Source organism: Notolabrus celidotus, chromosome 24, assembly GCF_009762535.1.
Source record: "Notolabrus celidotus isolate fNotCel1 chromosome 24, fNotCel1.pri, whole genome shotgun sequence".
Lineage (NCBI taxonomy): Eukaryota > Metazoa > Chordata > Actinopteri > Labriformes > Labridae > Notolabrus > Notolabrus celidotus.
Window position 1 is genome coordinate 2387510 of NC_048295.1, and position 16478 is coordinate 2403987.

The following is a 16478-nucleotide window of genomic DNA, read 5'->3' on the forward strand; positions in this document are numbered from 1 at the left end:
CAAGTTGAATACAGTTGGATAACACTAACCTGCAAGTGAGAAGGACACTAATCCCTGCGGCTGCACTGACGTAATGTTGCAAATGTTTGCTTCTTAGGTGCTTTCATGGTTACTGTGTCATCATGTGCATATTTAGCATGCTTAGTTTGTTTAAAGTGCACTTCTCACAGAGCAACATCTATTTCTTGGGTATTTATCATATTTACAGATCTGTTATAATGTCAGGTTGGAGTTTAATTGACCGTCTAGCTGTTAGCACCATTAGAGAAACTCCTGGACTGTGAACTTGACGGCTGGTCCTGATAAGAGCTTTTTAAATATGCAGAAACATTCTGGTTTAACAAGTACAGGTTTGGTGAATAAGGAGTTACCATAACATCAAAGTGTTGCCGTACACTGTTCCTCTAAAAGATGTATATTTAACATTTTCTTCACACAATCAAACGCTCCTTTGTCTGCGTTTATGACGGTCTTAACGCCTCTCTGCAACCACAAACCCGTTCAGGACTGTCCTCCCCTCGTTCTAGATTCCTTGTGATTTACACCTAAAGCAATTACGGATATGTTAAACCGGTTTGGTTGTTGACCTGCGCAGAGTGACACGCGTCGACGCCTATGGTCCACACGGCCCCCAGCCGGCCATCCAGCCAGTCGGCGAGCCAGCTAGTGGGGTGGAAAGGATATAATCAAAGGAGGCCAGGAGGACGCTGACATCTGGGAGTCTTTGTGCTGTAGGCCTAATTAGATGCCCGGGTGAAGGGAGGAGGCGCGGTGTGAGTGTGTGTGTGTGTGTGTGTGTGTGTGTTATGGGAGGTTGTTTGAGGTGGGACATGGGGGTGGTCGGGGGTTCTCTTTTTTTAACATCTGCTCCAGGAACAAGGGAGGACCCAGCTGAGGTCACAGAGCCGCAGACAGCTCCAAACTATAACAGGGATAATGTGAGGGGATAACAGCTTAATGATAACACTTAAACCCATTGAGAGAGGGCTGCACTGAAAACAGACTGCAGGCCTGCTGGATAAATGGTGATAATAAGCCCAGATTGTCCATGAATATGGATTGTCATGGCTTGGATTTGATACTGTTTCTTTGTACGCTTGGAGGAATTAGGCAGCTGTGCACTTCGTCCAATCTCCGGCCTCATTCTGCCACTTTATCGCCGCTCTCTCTCTCTCTCCTTAAACATACTGTAAAGGGTCCTGTTGCTCTCCACGCTCTGGCTTCTGACCTCAAAGTGCTGCAGAAAACCACACACATCCACAAGTGACAATACCGCCCTTTGTACCTAATACAGTCAAGCATTCACCCACGCATTTTCTCATTGCACTGTGTAAAAAAAAACGTCGCCACAAGTAGGAAATCTTTGTCGCCGTGTGTTCAAACACAGATATGAAGTGGGTTGAACTTTGCTCCCTTTTCTCACCAAACAAACCCTCTCATTCAGGAAGAGCTGCGCTGGAATTCACAATAAAAGAACGGCCTACATTTGCTTATTTCATTGGAGACTGATTCAGTCATGGGTTATACATTAAGCTTTACAATGAGCACATACAGCGAAGCAAATATTGAAGAGGCCATCTGGAGGAAAAGAATGAAGGAGGAGTGCCAAAGACTTAAGAGAAGGAGATTCCAGGCGTGCATTTAGCATGAGTTTTCAATTAGCGCTCACATCTATTATAAAGCTTTTCAAAACAATCTCAGAAAAAGAAAGCCTCTCGGCCAAACTGGGACTCGGATTCTGTGATCAATACCCCGGCCGCCCCCAAAAAAGAGCGATGCCAGGAAGTGCCAGGGCCTGAAATGGATGTTCAGGGGGGATTGGACATTGATTGGTGCACCCCTCTCTGCCCCAGGAACCAATTCATTTTGTCTCCATGCCTTGAATAAAGGGGGGGAAGACTGAAACGGGGTCAGCGCAGAGGCATCCCCCATGGTACAGAGCCGGGTCCTCTCTCTTTTTTTCTCTCTCCTCTGAATCAGAGAGAATGAATGAAAGATTATACGTTTAATTCGCCTGCTACACTTTGCGGGGGAAGTGGGAGGGGACATTTGGTGTGTGTGTGTGTGAGGGGGGTTGCTATTACTTTCCATTCATTGAGGAGAAAATTGAAGCATGCAAGTGTCTGATGTGGGGTTTAATGTGCAGGGAGGGAGAGAGAGGGAGAGAGGGTCCATCTGTATCCCTGCTGCACAGATGGTCCAGGCTGATCGGATGTTTTGAGTCCCTCTGCTGGACAGATTGTCTCATCCTGCCTCTGCACGTGTCCCTGTTCACTTGGCACTGACATCTCCAGCCTGGCACAGGCCTAACATGGAATTACTGTGTCTGAGAGCCCCGAACAATAAGCCATATTTCACTCCGCTTTGTTGTTTTTATGCTGTCAGCAAACCGATCATTATGTCTTCTGAATTTTTCCAGAGTTTTCTCATACACGCTGCCAAAGTGTATCGGTGTCTGAAGCATGCTTGTATTGAAAACAAGTTAACTTTCAAGTATGCATCACACGGGTGTGAAACGAGAGGCTAATAGGTCGGCTCTTTGAAATCGATGTTGATGCTGCAAATAAGGTAGACTTCATATCAACACTCGACCCTGTTATGTAACTGTGATTATGTTCTAGTCGTATAATTTCCTCTAAACGAGGCAGAACACGTGCTCGTCTTTAGCGCTCTTTAAATGCTGCACAGGCATGTGTGTCTTGCGGGCATTAAAAACCCAGCTACTGAGGCAAGTGTAGATCTGTGCTCTGATGTTAGCTGCTCAGTTGGAAATTGTATCACCTGCAAAGCTGTGCTTTTGTCCACAGGTAAAAATAGAAGCTTTGTCTGCATTCCCCGGTGAGTAATGTAACTGAAGGACAGCTCACAGATGGCTGAATATACAACTTAAGTCTTAGAAAGAAAGAGCTGTCTTAGAAAGTGTAGAGAATATGGAGGAACGGAGCTTAAACTACAGATTATTTTCACCTCTAGCTTAAAGAATCGATTAGTTCTTTGGGATCGCCTGTGAAAAATAGGTTCCCAAGGACCACAGAAGAGTATTCAGTTGCTCAACCACAAGTCCAAAACCAGAAGTATTTAAACTCTGATTATGCAAAAACAAGAGGTGTTGCAAAGTCTTGATATCAGTCAATGCATGACAGTTTGCTGATACCAGTTTGCAGATTTTTAGGGACTGAAACTGGGAACTGAATGACTCAGTTGTTCGTCCTGCAGCAACAGCGTACCAAACACTTAGAGTAACTGGAGGATCAAAGTTTGATCCTGAATATTTAATCAGTACAAGAACAAATGGAGCTCCCCGTTATGTCTCTGCAGTCACAGGACACTGAGACATGCTGCAGGACTATGAGGCATTTGTAAATCATTCTCAGCGTGTTTGCAATAAGCAGATAAATATGTGACGCCTTGTTCTGCATTTTTAATCACCTGCGCTCATATTCATCGCTACATGCTCCAGTTCTGTCTCCTAAAGTGTCCCCATGTGCAGATTCTTCGTCTGACAAAGTGACAGAATTTGCATGGCGCTGTGTCTGCCTCTTTGAAGAGTGTATTATCAATATTTGACTAAGCCTACTTCTACTCTAAAGGCTGTCAAACAAACCGAGCAGCGCTCAGAAAGGACTGAAAAGACTGGTTCTCTGATGTGCAAACACCTAAATTACTTCCGAACTACAATCATGTCACACAAGATAAAAGAGGGACGATTCACTGACAGGAAAATGAGTTTTTCAGACACTTGTAGTGATAAAGATTCTGCCTGAACTTGTCTGAGCAGCTTTAAATCTTGTTTAGTCAGCAGGGCAAAGCTGGGAATTTAATACAGGGGGTTTTAAACGGAGGGAGGGGGTGGAAAAAAGGAAATACAATGAATACAATGTCGTCATCCTGTTCATGAGGGGAGTCCCTGCAATTCCCAGCGCTTATCCCACCAGATGCGTAGGATGCTTTAATATACATCCTGGGAAAAAAAAAAATCAACTGTGCTTCCTGTTGAGGGACCAGCATGCTTCACCCCACAGCGTGACTCTGTCCTGACCTCTCTCATGATCGCGCTTCAGGTACAGAGAGTAAGAAAAACACACTCCAAAGGCCGCGAGGTGATGCAGCAAGCCAAGAGGAGGCAGAGGAATTTTCCGACTGTTATCAAAATACACAACCGTGCCCCCCCTCCTCCCTCCTCTTAGATGGTATGTGAGCATCATGCGATGGGCAGCTCACTGAGAAACCCCCAAACACGCACATATCATCGGCAGCAGCTGACAGCTTGAGAAACAACAGCATGTTTATGTGTGTTTATCTGTCTGAACGTTTTCCTGTCTGCTGTCTCTCACGGAGAAACTCTGCAGACTTCAGTTTCCACACTTTATCATGAACAGAGTACGCAAACACAAGATGTGTGTCATTCATCCTCCTTTAATGTAAACAGTTTACGTGTTCTCACCTGTTGAAAGGTGGGTTTATTTTGCAAACAAGGGTTGCCTTGTTTGCATGTAAGCACTAATGCTAATCTAACAGGCTTTAGAGCTTGTTGCAAAGATAATTGGCCAAACTAGAGGAAGTAGTTGAGTTACTTTTGTTTATGCATGTTCTTTAATATGTGCACTATTAAGTTAGACTTGAAAGATATTACCTAGCATGTTAAAGATACATTTTATGCTGCCGTATTCAGTGCCTTTTGTAGCTTTCTTCTTCGTTGGTTATTGCATAGCTAATCCACGAAGCTGCTGCACATTCTCAGGTCTCAGCTCACTACAAAGCACGCTAAAGTATTCTTTTCTAATCATCATTTGTGTTCACTTGTATTAAATAGAAGTAGCCTTTCTAAGACATGATAGTTTTTTATTTATTTATTATTTAAAAAGGACCATGCATATTAATTAACACTTCTGCAAATATGCCAGAGTTAGCCAAAAGGCTAGTTTGCATCCGTACTCCCTTGCCTGATGCTAAAAAGGCTCCCTAAAAAGATCCAGATTAAACCAAGATAGAATAGGGTAAAATAAGAAGGTTGAAAAGAAAAGTACAAATAGCACCATACGATTAAAAATGACTAAAAGCTGCATAAGGACATCACATGACAGTCTTTGAGAAAGTGTCCATGGACATAAAATACATGGAGCAAGACAATATGGAAGCAGCAATAAGGAAATGTTAAAGAAGACACATGCAGACACAACAGGACAACATTTAAGTTATGGAAGCTTCTTTTGTTATTTGCCTTTTCAGTAGACATGATTTAAAAACATTTAAAGTTGAGATTTGTGACAGCTAGGGTCACTTTTTTGTCCTTATCATTATTTCCTAGTACATGGAATTAGCTCATATTAATTCAGTAGCTTAACTTTATTATTTAACCACATTTTTCATTTAGCACTTTACTTATATGTGTCATTCTTTAAGATTAGCAGGGCTGCAATAACTTAGCAAGCTATATGACACTTCACTGCAAATGTAAGGTCACAAATTAGCATTGGCCAACACTTGCTCCTGTGTTGATTGGTGCAAACATTGACATGAGTACTACTTTTGAGAATAGCACATGTGTATTTAAGTGCAATGTTTTCCTTTTTCAAAACACAACCTATCCTTGCACAACAACTCTTCAACCCTGAGCACTCCAGGTCATGACTCTGTCCCCTCTCTCCCCCATGCTGCCCTCTTCTCCTAGACTATGAGTGAAGGTGAAACTCCACAACTCCCCATAATATCAGAAGACAAACAAGCAACAATCTATACTTACTCAGCGCCGTCCGGATCCCCTCCACTCAACAGGTTAGTAGCCGGCTCTGTAGTTCCCAGACCCTCAGAGGTGTTTTGGTTAGGAAGACAACCTGATGATGTGGAATTTCCTTTGATGGCAGCTGAAAACATGCTGTCGTAAATTCCCCTGGAAGTGTTGCAGTCTGGGGGAGAGGGGGGGAGAGAGAGACGCCACGCGCAAACACACACATACACTCTTAAACACACTATCTGTGCTGGCAGTGCTGGAAGTCTGCAGCAACACCCAGTGAGACTTGTAAATAGAAGAGAGAGAGAGAGAGAGAGGGTGGGAGAGGGAGGTAGTGGTGGAAGGGGGGAGTGAGGGAGGTGGGGTGGGGCGGGAGGATAAGGAGAGTGAGGAGAAGTTCCACATTACATCACCAGCAGCTGTTGACAGGCCTGTGTTTATTAACTAACTGCCAGGGCTGGAGGAGTCACACCACATGCCTCGCGCCTTTGCACACAACTGCACAAACGTTGACAGGACAAGACAATGATCACAAGTCCCAAACACTGGATGCATGCAGCGGCGTGTGGAGATGTGCAGACACGTGGATTCAAAAACAGACACTAAGAACTAATGATTCTAAGCTTGGGTTCTAATGAGAGAGTCGACGTCTCTGCAGAGATTGTGCTCTTACTTTCCCTCCCTGATTGGTGTGATGGTGGTCTGTTTACACTGGCGAGAAGACATGCTGACTAGACTAGAAGGACTGTTTTCCTGACTCAGATACCAGTAACCGTAATGGTATTACTGCAAAGCAAGAGCTGCTCCTGCTGCTGTTGCATTCCTCAAGTGTCTCGGCTTGGCAGAGTCCCCAGCTTCTTAGCTCAGCCTGCACTTCTCTCCCTCCCCTTCTCAACCTCGCTTTCCTTTCTTCCCTTCTCATTTAAATGGAGGCACATGACTCCCAGCTTTACTGCCAAGTGGGCTTCTTTATGCCGGCCAGGAGCCACCAGCGCTCTGCTTTTCATTGGCCTCTCTGCAGGGCACTGCTGCATTCCTCACTGCCAGCCATCCTTGTAGCCCACAAGGCCTAAACAGGTCAAATCGACCTCAACCCAGATGTCATATTAAGCTTATTTTCTCTTTATAAATCAAAATTTAAAGCCAGTTCCTTTAACTTTCATTTCATGTCTCCAGCCTGCTGCCTGGGTGTCAGAGCCCTGCGGCTACATCACCAGCCGCCCACTGTTTGTCATCCCTTCCCACTGTGAACAAATGCTCCGCTTCAGCCCGTCTCTGGCACATTCCTCCTGGACTCAAATGCAATCATTTCTCCCATAATGCCTTTCTGTTGTTGCATTCTTCCTGCCTATACTCATGCATTGCAATATTGTTCGCTCACAGCGGCAGAGGGAGACCGAGTGGGTTGACGACATTACAAGAATTTGGATAAAAGATGTCAAAGATTTCTCTGGAGGATCATTTTCTGAGTTGTTTTGAAGTCACACAACGGGAAGACAATTTAAAGAATGTGATCCCGGCTCGTCCTCTCGCCATAGGCATTCAATTAAATCCAAATGTCAGGAGCTTATTAGATAAAATGCAGAATTATCTTATCACATGTTATGAAGGAGAAGGGTAATAATATCAGGAGGCAGACCATGTCATTACAGCCAGAGATCTTTGATTTCTTAATCAGAAGCTTGTGATGTATTATCCTAATCTAGCCTAATATAAATGAGGGAGTCAAATCTAATTATTTCTAACTCAAATGTTTGATCTGAAGAGCTGGCTTCAGCAGAAACTTTGGTTTCCACCGTAAATAATGCAGATGTTTTATCTATATGTCTGCATCAAAGGCGGCTTTTATTTCTGCTCCCTCTGACACCGTAAATGTCTTCACTGCAGAAGCTCTTAGTTTGACATTTCTACTGGTCCACCATAAACCTGGATAGTGCAGTTTGCTACCTGAAAAGAAACGATAAGGAGAACCGGTGCATGTGTGTGTTTGTAGATGCTTTAACTGTCTTATCCTTCCTATATTGCATCCTGTTTCCACGTCTTCCTCCTCCACTCCCTCTGACACACTTTCAACAAACAGAGAAGCATGCATACTCTCCCTAACTCTGTTGTCCCTAAACCCTGCACACACATTGGTTTGCACATGTGGTCGTACCTCGAAAAACTGCAGCAGGAAGGTAATGATCCTCGAACATGCCTCTTGACCTGGGGCGAATCCGGATCCATTCAAAGCGAGAGGTCCAACTCTTTCATGTCACAGGTCAGCGCTCTGCAGGAGCTCCAAGGAAACGATGGAGAGAGAGGGAAGCCGTATATATTCTGCAGCAGTTCAGAGAGGATGCAAGGAGACAGGTCAAAGCAGTTAGTGTGCACTTGAGGAGCTTTCTGCTTTACAATGCTACCACGGCTACGCTCAGTCTTTGAAGGATAAACATCACATCCTTACTGGTTGACCTTGAAATTTCCATTGTTTCCACTAGTGCATGTAGCTGCTCCACATCTGCATTTAAACAAAGGTGAAACCAGCATCTTTGCATGCTTAAATAACACTACTGTTATCAAAAGATCAAGTTCAGCTAGCTAGGCCGTTGCAGCGTATGCTACTTCACAATATCCACCAAATGCAGGGTTATAAAACATTTCCTCCAGGTGTTACACATCTTCAATCAACCAAAAGACTTAGATTGAATTTGCAAAGCAGGCCGAATATGTTCGACTTGTACATTAGGCTGCTTTCTCATTCAGCCGTGCCTCCCTCTGGATCGCTCGCTGCTTTTGAGTTGTGAAGACCAGAGCAGTCATAAAGCAGTCAACTCGGAGGCTTACTGCGATACTTACAGCTCCTTTGGTGTACCTGTTTTATGGAAACCCCTCCAGTGAGCGTTGTCTCCTATCGTTGGGACGTTTTGACCGACAAACATCTGTAATGGAAACACCAGACGATCCCGAAGGTCTTGATGTGCTGCAACGAGACGGAACATAAATGGAAATTTATGAAGAACAACAAATCCGACCTCTGCTTTTTGACAAGAGGCTCTTTAAAGAGCGAGGATACAGTGTCACGAATGAGACATATCGTGGTCTGGGGCGTATTTACATAATCAAATCGTGGAAAACACATCCACACTAATCAGGAATGTTTCACCGGCTACTCAAAGTTCCCACATGAATATTTCCATGAAGTAGGAAGTGGTTTTTGTGCCTGACCCACGCTACACTGACATGTTGGAATGCCACTTCAATGTAATTTGCAGCTGCACTGGGAACCAAACGATGTCCCCTTTCACATCAGGAGCCCCAGAAAGCATCTTTATGTGCATGCAAGCGTGGACTCAAGAGAGACGAGGCCCAGTACATACGGTAAAGATTTCATCTTCCACAAATCAGACAGAATTGAGGAGTTTGTGCTGATGCCAGCTCCTCTAAATCCACAGGAGATCAAGCTTGGGAGATTTAGATGAACCGGGATGTTCTGGAGAGCTAAGAGACATTACCATCTTTGACTTTGTCAGCTCTTTTGGTGATATACTGGAGTGATAAATTGCGGTTGCTCTCCTGATGCGGCCTGCAGACTCACGTGATGTCTGATAGTTTTTATATTTAATCAAAAAGCTTTTTTTAGAGCCGGGCATGCCGCCAAGTCTTTACTGTACAAATTGACTTAATTTCATTGAATTATGGTGAATGATTCCCCGACGTGGACCCAGTTCCATTTGTCCATTTTCAAGTGCTGCTTCTTAGAATCGATGGCCTTCCAGGGGAAGCAAGGAGTGGACCGTATCTTATGGCTGTCTCATGCAATTTTTTCCACTCCCCCTGAGGTGAGAGGATGCTAGAGTCGAACAAATAGGCCTTGTGTTTTCACCCTGTGTTTGTATGCAGCGCCACGGTCAGGCTTTCTGCCAACTTGGCCTCCTCTTCCCCCCCGGACTGCAAAAGCAAACTCGTGCAACCACAGCCACCACAGCCTTCACCTCCACCCAACGCTCCCCTTTTCACCCTCCTCTTTCACTCCCATCAGAGAGGACACAAAAGGAGGCAGAGAGGCAGCGTCCCCAGCGAACGTGCCCAGATTAGGCCGAGGCGATGATGAAGACGGCCGGAGCAGAGGTGAAGGATGGAGGGGGAGGATTTGAGGAGTGGTTGTTATTTCACGGACAAGACTCCATGCCCCTCTGCCATTGAGGCAACGCCAGCTGGGATGAGGAGTGGCATCCTTCGCTCTTTCTCTCTTTTGGGTTTCTGTCTGGCTCTTGTGTTTTCAATGAGAGCATTGTATGAGCGGGAGGAAGGATATGAGGTCCCATTTGGCTGTCATTGACATGTAAAAAGAGTGTGGCGGTGACAGCTGACGAGATCAGTGGCCTGTAATTAGCTGAGGATGTGGTTTAGACTCCCACCTCTCTGCATCTCAAAGAGCACGAGTCTCACACAGAAAGCTCGGAGAGACATAATCATACGTACAGTTTGAACACAAGCTCATAAAGTTATCTATTAGCCTGTGCGTGCGGTTTCACTTGACGTGCCGTAAATCTAAAGGTGTGAACCGTGTGCGCTGGCTCAGGGTGGCCTACATATCAAAAAAAGAAAACATTACACGGAGCGCTCAGGGGAGAGTTTTGGACGCACAGCTTGGACATTCATCCATGGGAGACACAGGTGTGATAAGCCGACTGTGAATAACAGCCCACTCTCATCGCACATCATAAATCACATCCGTAATAAACCTGGAATGTGCTGAGTATGAGAGCTTTAATATGTTTTTAGGGGGGGTAGGTATGCAGAAAACACCGGGCTGTGATGAAGATTAAATCCACATTAGAGCAGGTTTTTGGAGAGCTCAGTTTCTCGCAGGTGGATTTTTTATTTTTCTAAGCAACCTACGAAAACAACAGTTTGGTTACTACGGCACAAAGAAAGAAAGAACACCATCTGTAGTCATCTGAGCTCTGATAAGAAAATACAAACTTTTCCAAATGCTGTAAAAAATTAAGCAAGTAACCTCATTACCGAGAGTGATTCTACGACCACAGGAGGCAGTAGAAACAAGCTGCAACACTACTTGAACATACTCTAAAAAGTTGCAACATTAGCCTTTATTACTAAGCCATGTTTCTATGATATTATGGAATTCTTAGTCTAATATTCTGTCTTCTTTTGGTTCTGTTTTGGTCTCCACCTAGCAGCAGCCTGCACAGATGAGATGTGAATCAATGCATAAGTGCAAAAAACTGCAGTTCCTTGAGCATCCACTTGAGGCTGGCTCCAAAAGCGAAGGAATCCCCATTAATGCACAGGTTAATGAGGATGTTTTACAGCAAAATCAAGCAGTTAAGAAACCTAAATTCAAAAACACTGAGCAGAAGAAGCTAAAACACTCCTTGAATCTGGGTTCTGCTGCAGAGTGCAGTGACATTACTCTGTTTATCAGGAACAGTAACCACTCACATAAACAAACCATGTCATACACTATTTTTAAGACATGCAAGATAGCTATAAGTATTGGCTTGGATAAAAACAGACAATAGCCTCAAGGCTCTACCTTTTGTAAATGTGTTGAATGTGATTTTGTTGTGCCCACATCACTGGAACATGATTAAAAATTTGACTGCGTCTCTCTCTCTCCTGAGAAAGCATTCAAGTTTTTCTGGAAGGCTTTACTGTCAACAGCTCTCATGGTGCCTGCTGCGTCTTCTGTGGAGAGTAATTGCTTCGTAATTAAACTTCAAAACGTGTCACTCCCTCCAACCACAGAATTGTTGTTTTTACCTTTCTCTTTCTACAGAAGTCAAACAAAAGAGAAGCTTGAGCGTCAATCAGTCGGCGTTAGAGGTGAAGAAAGGAGTGTTTTCTTTGTAAAGAGGCCGGCTAGCTTTGATATCAATTATTGAATCTCTCAGAGAACAAAAAGCAAAGTACTTCTATTGAACTATAATTCTAAGGATGATTAATGTTTGAGTCACAATGAAGATAAGCAACAAACTATGTAATGCATTAGCTTGGAAAAAGAGAGGTGTACATTTAAAGCTACACCAACCTGCCTCCATGCTGTTATGCTATTATCCTCTGAGGTCCACGGGGCCTCTTATAGGAGGATAGTGTGTGTATGTGTGTGTACTGGGTCAAATGGGATACCAACAGACAAGTTACCCTGGTGATTAAGCTCCTCTTTCAAAACCCGGGTCTCATCTAAAGGTGGACCCTCTCTTTGAAACAGAGGATCTGGGCCGCTGTCAAACCTCCACAAGGGTCTCAGCATCGCTCAAAAACCTGCCGATGACAGTCACTGTGTGAGGATGAGAGGAGCGGAGGACATCAACCCAACGAGACCTGGCTCTCTCATGGGAACCTGAAAACCTCCTTGCTACGACCCTGGCTCAAGAGAGGGGAGTCACGAGTCAAGTCTCTAACCAAATATTTATTACAGAAACTAATTAACAGAACAACAACAAGAGGAATGGCCGCTGCTGATCATGGCGGTGTGTGAGAGAGAGTGGGAGGGGCTTGGTGGAGGCTTTTGTAGCCTGATCATGTATGGAGGGTAAAAGGTGCCTCAAGGAATAATCAGATTGGCACATAACACCTCCTCTATGACCCTCCTGAGCTTCAGTGAGGTCTTTGCTATCCTGAGATAGTTGGGAATTAATGTAAGTGGATATGCCAAGATGAAAAATGCATATTGCTATCCAACCATTTTGCCACCATGCCCAACAACTTGGTGCAAACACGTCTGATCCTCAGAGGTTGAATCCTTGGGACTCTTCCTGTTACAAGGACAAACATCACCAAGTGCAAGCTGATGGTGGATACACTTTCTACACATCTAACTGATGATGTTCTTTAAGGTGGATGTAAAGTAAGGACTCAGGGACGACAGGAGGAAAGATTCAGAGGAAGATAGAGTGATGGCAGACTGATACACTATCAGAGGTTTCAGCGTTTGGACCTGTAACACGGTTGAGATGGACGGACAAGGACGCCGTTTGTTCCTTAATCCGCTTTCTCATACCGAGTTACTGCGGCCTCGTGGGAAGCAGTTTGAGCCCGTCACAACCACAGACTTACAAACACAGGAGTGAGTAGTAAGTACGAGGTGGTAAGATTCAGAAATAAGAGAAGATGGATGCAAGAAATTCAGAAAGTGCAGATTACAAGACAAGTGTCAGTCATGTGCTGTCCTTCTTTGTCTTTTACCTCTACATTTCATTTCATTGGCTTTAAATATGACAGGATAACATTTCATATGAATTGTTTTATTGAAAACAATTGATCATAGATATAAAAAGACCCTTGATTTTAAGATGCTGTCATGTAGTGGACAGTAGAAAAGACAGTTTATTGTACTGCATACAAAAGGATGTATTTATTTTAATGCTGCTGTCAGCTGATTAGGTTTAACTTTTAAAATATGTCAATCAAACTACAGAATATCAAACAAACAGAACAGTAAAATCAAAACAAAGTGCTTTAGAAGCTTAACATATAAAGACTCCAGTTTGAAATGTCTTGAAATAAAAAGTGCACTTTGTTGTACTGTGTCCTCCTGTTGCATTGTGCGTGTCAGCCTGATGAATCTCTTGCTCCCTCTAGTGGTGATAAACCGTGACTGCAGGTGCAGCAGTGCATGTTTGGTGCGGTTACATGTGCTCTGGATGGTTCTGCAGGCAGGTGATGAACTCTTTCACCGCTTTGCCCTCAAAGCAGATCTGGTAGACGGCAGAGAAGAGAGGAAACCTGTACAACACAAACAAACAGGTCAGTTTCATGAAGTGTTGATTGTTTGATCCAGTTTTAAAGAAGCTCTAACACACAGATGTCATGTGAGGACCATGGTTGTGCAGAAGACTCACTTGTTGACCATTTCCCTCTTCTGTAGGATCTTGTAGACTTCAGCTGAGGTCTGAGGACCCTGCAGCTTCTGCCCGTTCAGCATTTCTGCCTCCAGCTCTACTATGGACTGCAGAAGACGACATTTACATGCAATGGTAGAGACTTTAGTGGCATACTCCTACATATTTAAATGCTTCACATAAAGCAGTCGTGTCCTGCTCACCTTGGACGTTCTGACAAAGGCCTCTGCGACTTTACGGTTTCGTCCTCCGTAGCAGGTGGTGATGAGGTCGGCCACGCCGCAGCTTTCCAGGAAAGTGTCAGAGCTCACCTGGCCTTTGCAGAACAGCTTGGCAAATGCGACCATCTCCATCAGACCCAGCCTGATCACGGCTGCTTTGGTGTTGTCCCCGAAACCGAGACCGTCGCAGAATCCGGCCCCTACTGCCACGATATTCTTGCAGAACGCAAACACATTCCCCCACGAGGATTACCTCTCTGTCATTAAAGTTTGTCTCCCTGCTGCTGAAGCTTTTCCAACTCTCTTTGTCACTAAAGATAGATCCCAGGTGTATGAATACTGGACTTACCCTCTAATATTCAGATTATGTGACTCTCTTTACCTTTAGGGCTCCACACAGCTCCACTGTGTCGCACTCCTGCACGACAGTGATGCGGAAGTTGGAAGTTTGAAGCAGCTCTTTGAAAACTGCACCATTTGCCTCATTTTTCGCTCCTGTAGTAAATACAGAGAAAGAAAAAGAAATAGAGGAAGTAAGAGAGCTTTTTTAGTTTTGTCTGACCAACTCGCCGCATCCTCTTTTCAGCTAAAACCTCCTGCATGAGATTAGAAGATAACTTAATGATAGAAATGTAACCATACCTATGGTGGTTTCACAAAACTTCTCATCTGCCACCTCGCTGGCGATGTTGGCCCCCATCAGGACGCTGACCTCTATCTCCAGCTTCTCTCTGATGATGTCAGAGATGAGCTTCAGTCCTTGTGGTCCCTCATCCACACCCTGCAAGTCATTCGAAATAACAGTGAGCAAGTCTCATGTCTTTCTTTGTGGTGACTGTCCTGAGTATTTCTCAACTACACACCACAGAAAAATATGACACACGTGACTGAATGTTTCCCCTTTTTGAAGACATGAAACCTGTTACTGAAGAGATGAGAGGGTCTTACTTTGATGAGCGATATGCCGATGGTTCCCTCGGTGATGTGAGGTTTGATCTGGTCGCAGAGGTTGCTGATGAACTGGTGCGGGATCACGAAGATAAGGATCTTTGCTCCTTTGACCGCTTCTGTGATCTCTGGCACTGCAACCTAGTGAGGCAAAACACAACACATGAATATATAACACACAGGGTGTGTCTATAAACAGGGCAGAGATTAAATATGGCTACTTTGTGGAGATTTCCTCAATTTTTCTGTTTTGTTCTTCTCATTTTTGGATGATTTTCAAGGGGAAAAAAAACCTTAGGGTGTACACTCTTTGGTCCCATGTTATATCATTTGTTTTATACTCATTACTACAACATTAAACAACAAATGCAGGTGAAATATTATGAATTAAAATCTGTAACACATCCCACTTCCCCCAAATCCCACTTTGCATAACTCAAGAAATTCTACGTTTACCACAAGAAACTTCACACTTGTTAGATATCTCCTTCAAAAACAGACAGACTTCATAACACAGAAGACATGAGTCAAAGGTGAGTCCTCTTATCCGTATAATCAGATTGTGGACTGTAACCTGTTGATAGGAGATCCTCCAGTCCTTATTGAGACTTACCACATTCCTAGGCAGCTTGTGGCCTGGCAGATATTTGACGTTCTCATGGTCTGTGTTGATGATCTCTGTGAGCTTCTTCCCATTGATCATTTCTTCATAAACCCACATGTTCACCATGGGGTCGAAGCGGTTGGAGGCTTTGACATTACGGCCGATTATCTTGGCTATGGAGGAGCCCCTGTGAGAGAGGGGAGAAGATGTAGACAGTGTCATATTTCACAATCCAAGGACCATGCACACTGTTATGCAACTACAACAACTACAGGAACCTGAGCGTTGTCTTAAAGCATGCATTGGTGTGCATTTCACTTTAAAATCCAGTTAAAGGTGCAGGATAGTGCATGCATACTGTGAATGCCTCAGCATGCATGTTGCAGCCTGCAGATTAATCCTTCAGTTTGGTACAAAATGTGAGCTGCTGTCAAAAGGAGAAGCAGGCTAAAACCCCAACAGCAGCTTTTTCAATTTAATAAATCAAATACATAACAAGGATTACACACTGGAGAATGGAAAACCGCTTGAAGTTATTATAAGCATTGATTGCATTCTGTCCACAATGAGCTGAAGCAAGCAGCAAGACACGTTTTAAGAAGATGATTCTGAGAGAAAGGGATGAAGGAGTTACCAGTTTCCAGATCCGACGATGCAGACTTTCTTTGCGGGCATCTTTAAAAGTAGATTTTCCTGCCTTGTTAGCTGAGCTGAAGACCCTGTGGCTCTTTTTCCCTCGTTTCAATAACTTCCTTACACGCCCTATGATTTTTCTGCTCACTGGTTCAACCCTCCCCTCTCCCAAAGCAGACACTCCCCTTATCTTAGTGAATGCTGGAATATGACACTAACAAGACAGCATTATAATAATAAGACATTTAAAATGTTTACACATGTTACCAGGTTTAAACCTTACAAACTTGTTAATATTATGAATGTTAAATAAGCCTGTTTAACACAGAGAACACAGAATAAACACAACCTCAATTGGCACCCGTGTTCTCTCGGATACTGCTTCCTAAAGAGATGTGGCGCTAAAAGGCTCTGCGCGTGCGCAAAGGCACAACACTGGGCGTTGCAAAACCGGAACAAAAGATTTAATAAAAATACATTTAAAAGAAATA

At 44.0% G+C, this 16478-nt stretch overlaps 2 protein-coding genes across 2 annotated transcripts in view; both read right to left on the bottom strand.

The window, feature by feature from the left end:
• The window catches only part of LOC117808324 (nck-associated protein 5-like), a 120751-nt gene extending 112057 nt beyond the window's left edge, over positions 1-8694 (bottom strand). Inside the window, exons 1-2 of the mRNA XM_034678003.1 lie at positions 8586-8694; positions 5744-8050 (exon numbers count right to left, since the gene is read on the bottom strand). Of these exons, the coding sequence (XP_034533894.1) occupies positions 5744-5874 (131 nt within the window). The 5' untranslated portion in view covers positions 5875-8050; positions 8586-8694. The remainder of the gene's footprint in view (positions 1-5743; positions 8051-8585) is intronic.
• A 4333-nt stretch (positions 8695-13027) lies between these two features.
• Positions 13028-16382, bottom strand: LOC117808333 (glycerol-3-phosphate dehydrogenase [NAD(+)], cytoplasmic-like). Its single transcript, XM_034678016.1, has 8 exons — positions 15989-16382; positions 15364-15541; positions 14751-14891; positions 14445-14583; positions 14185-14297; positions 13785-14018; positions 13582-13688; positions 13028-13465 (listed from the first exon to the last, which is right to left on the bottom strand). Exons 1-8 carry the CDS (start codon positions 16027-16029, stop codon positions 13369-13371), a joined length of 1050 nt encoding a protein of 349 aa, XP_034533907.1. The 5' UTR covers positions 16030-16382; the 3' UTR covers positions 13028-13368.
• Positions 16383-16478: the final 96 nt, after the last annotated feature.

Bases quoted from the DNA above. Each gene is read 5' to 3' on its own strand.
- LOC117808333 (XM_034678016.1), bottom strand. From the start codon at position 16,029: ATGCCCGCAAAGAAAGTCTGCATCGTCGGATCTGGAAACTG. The intron at 15,542-15,988 runs GTAACTCCTTCA...CCTCTCTCACAG, and splicing joins ATCGTCGGATCTGGAAACTG to GGGCTCCTCCATAGCCAAGA. The intron at 13,466-13,581 runs GTGAGTCTTCTG...TGTGTTGTACAG, and splicing joins AAGAGGGAAATGGTCAACAA to GTTTCCTCTCTTCTCTGCCG.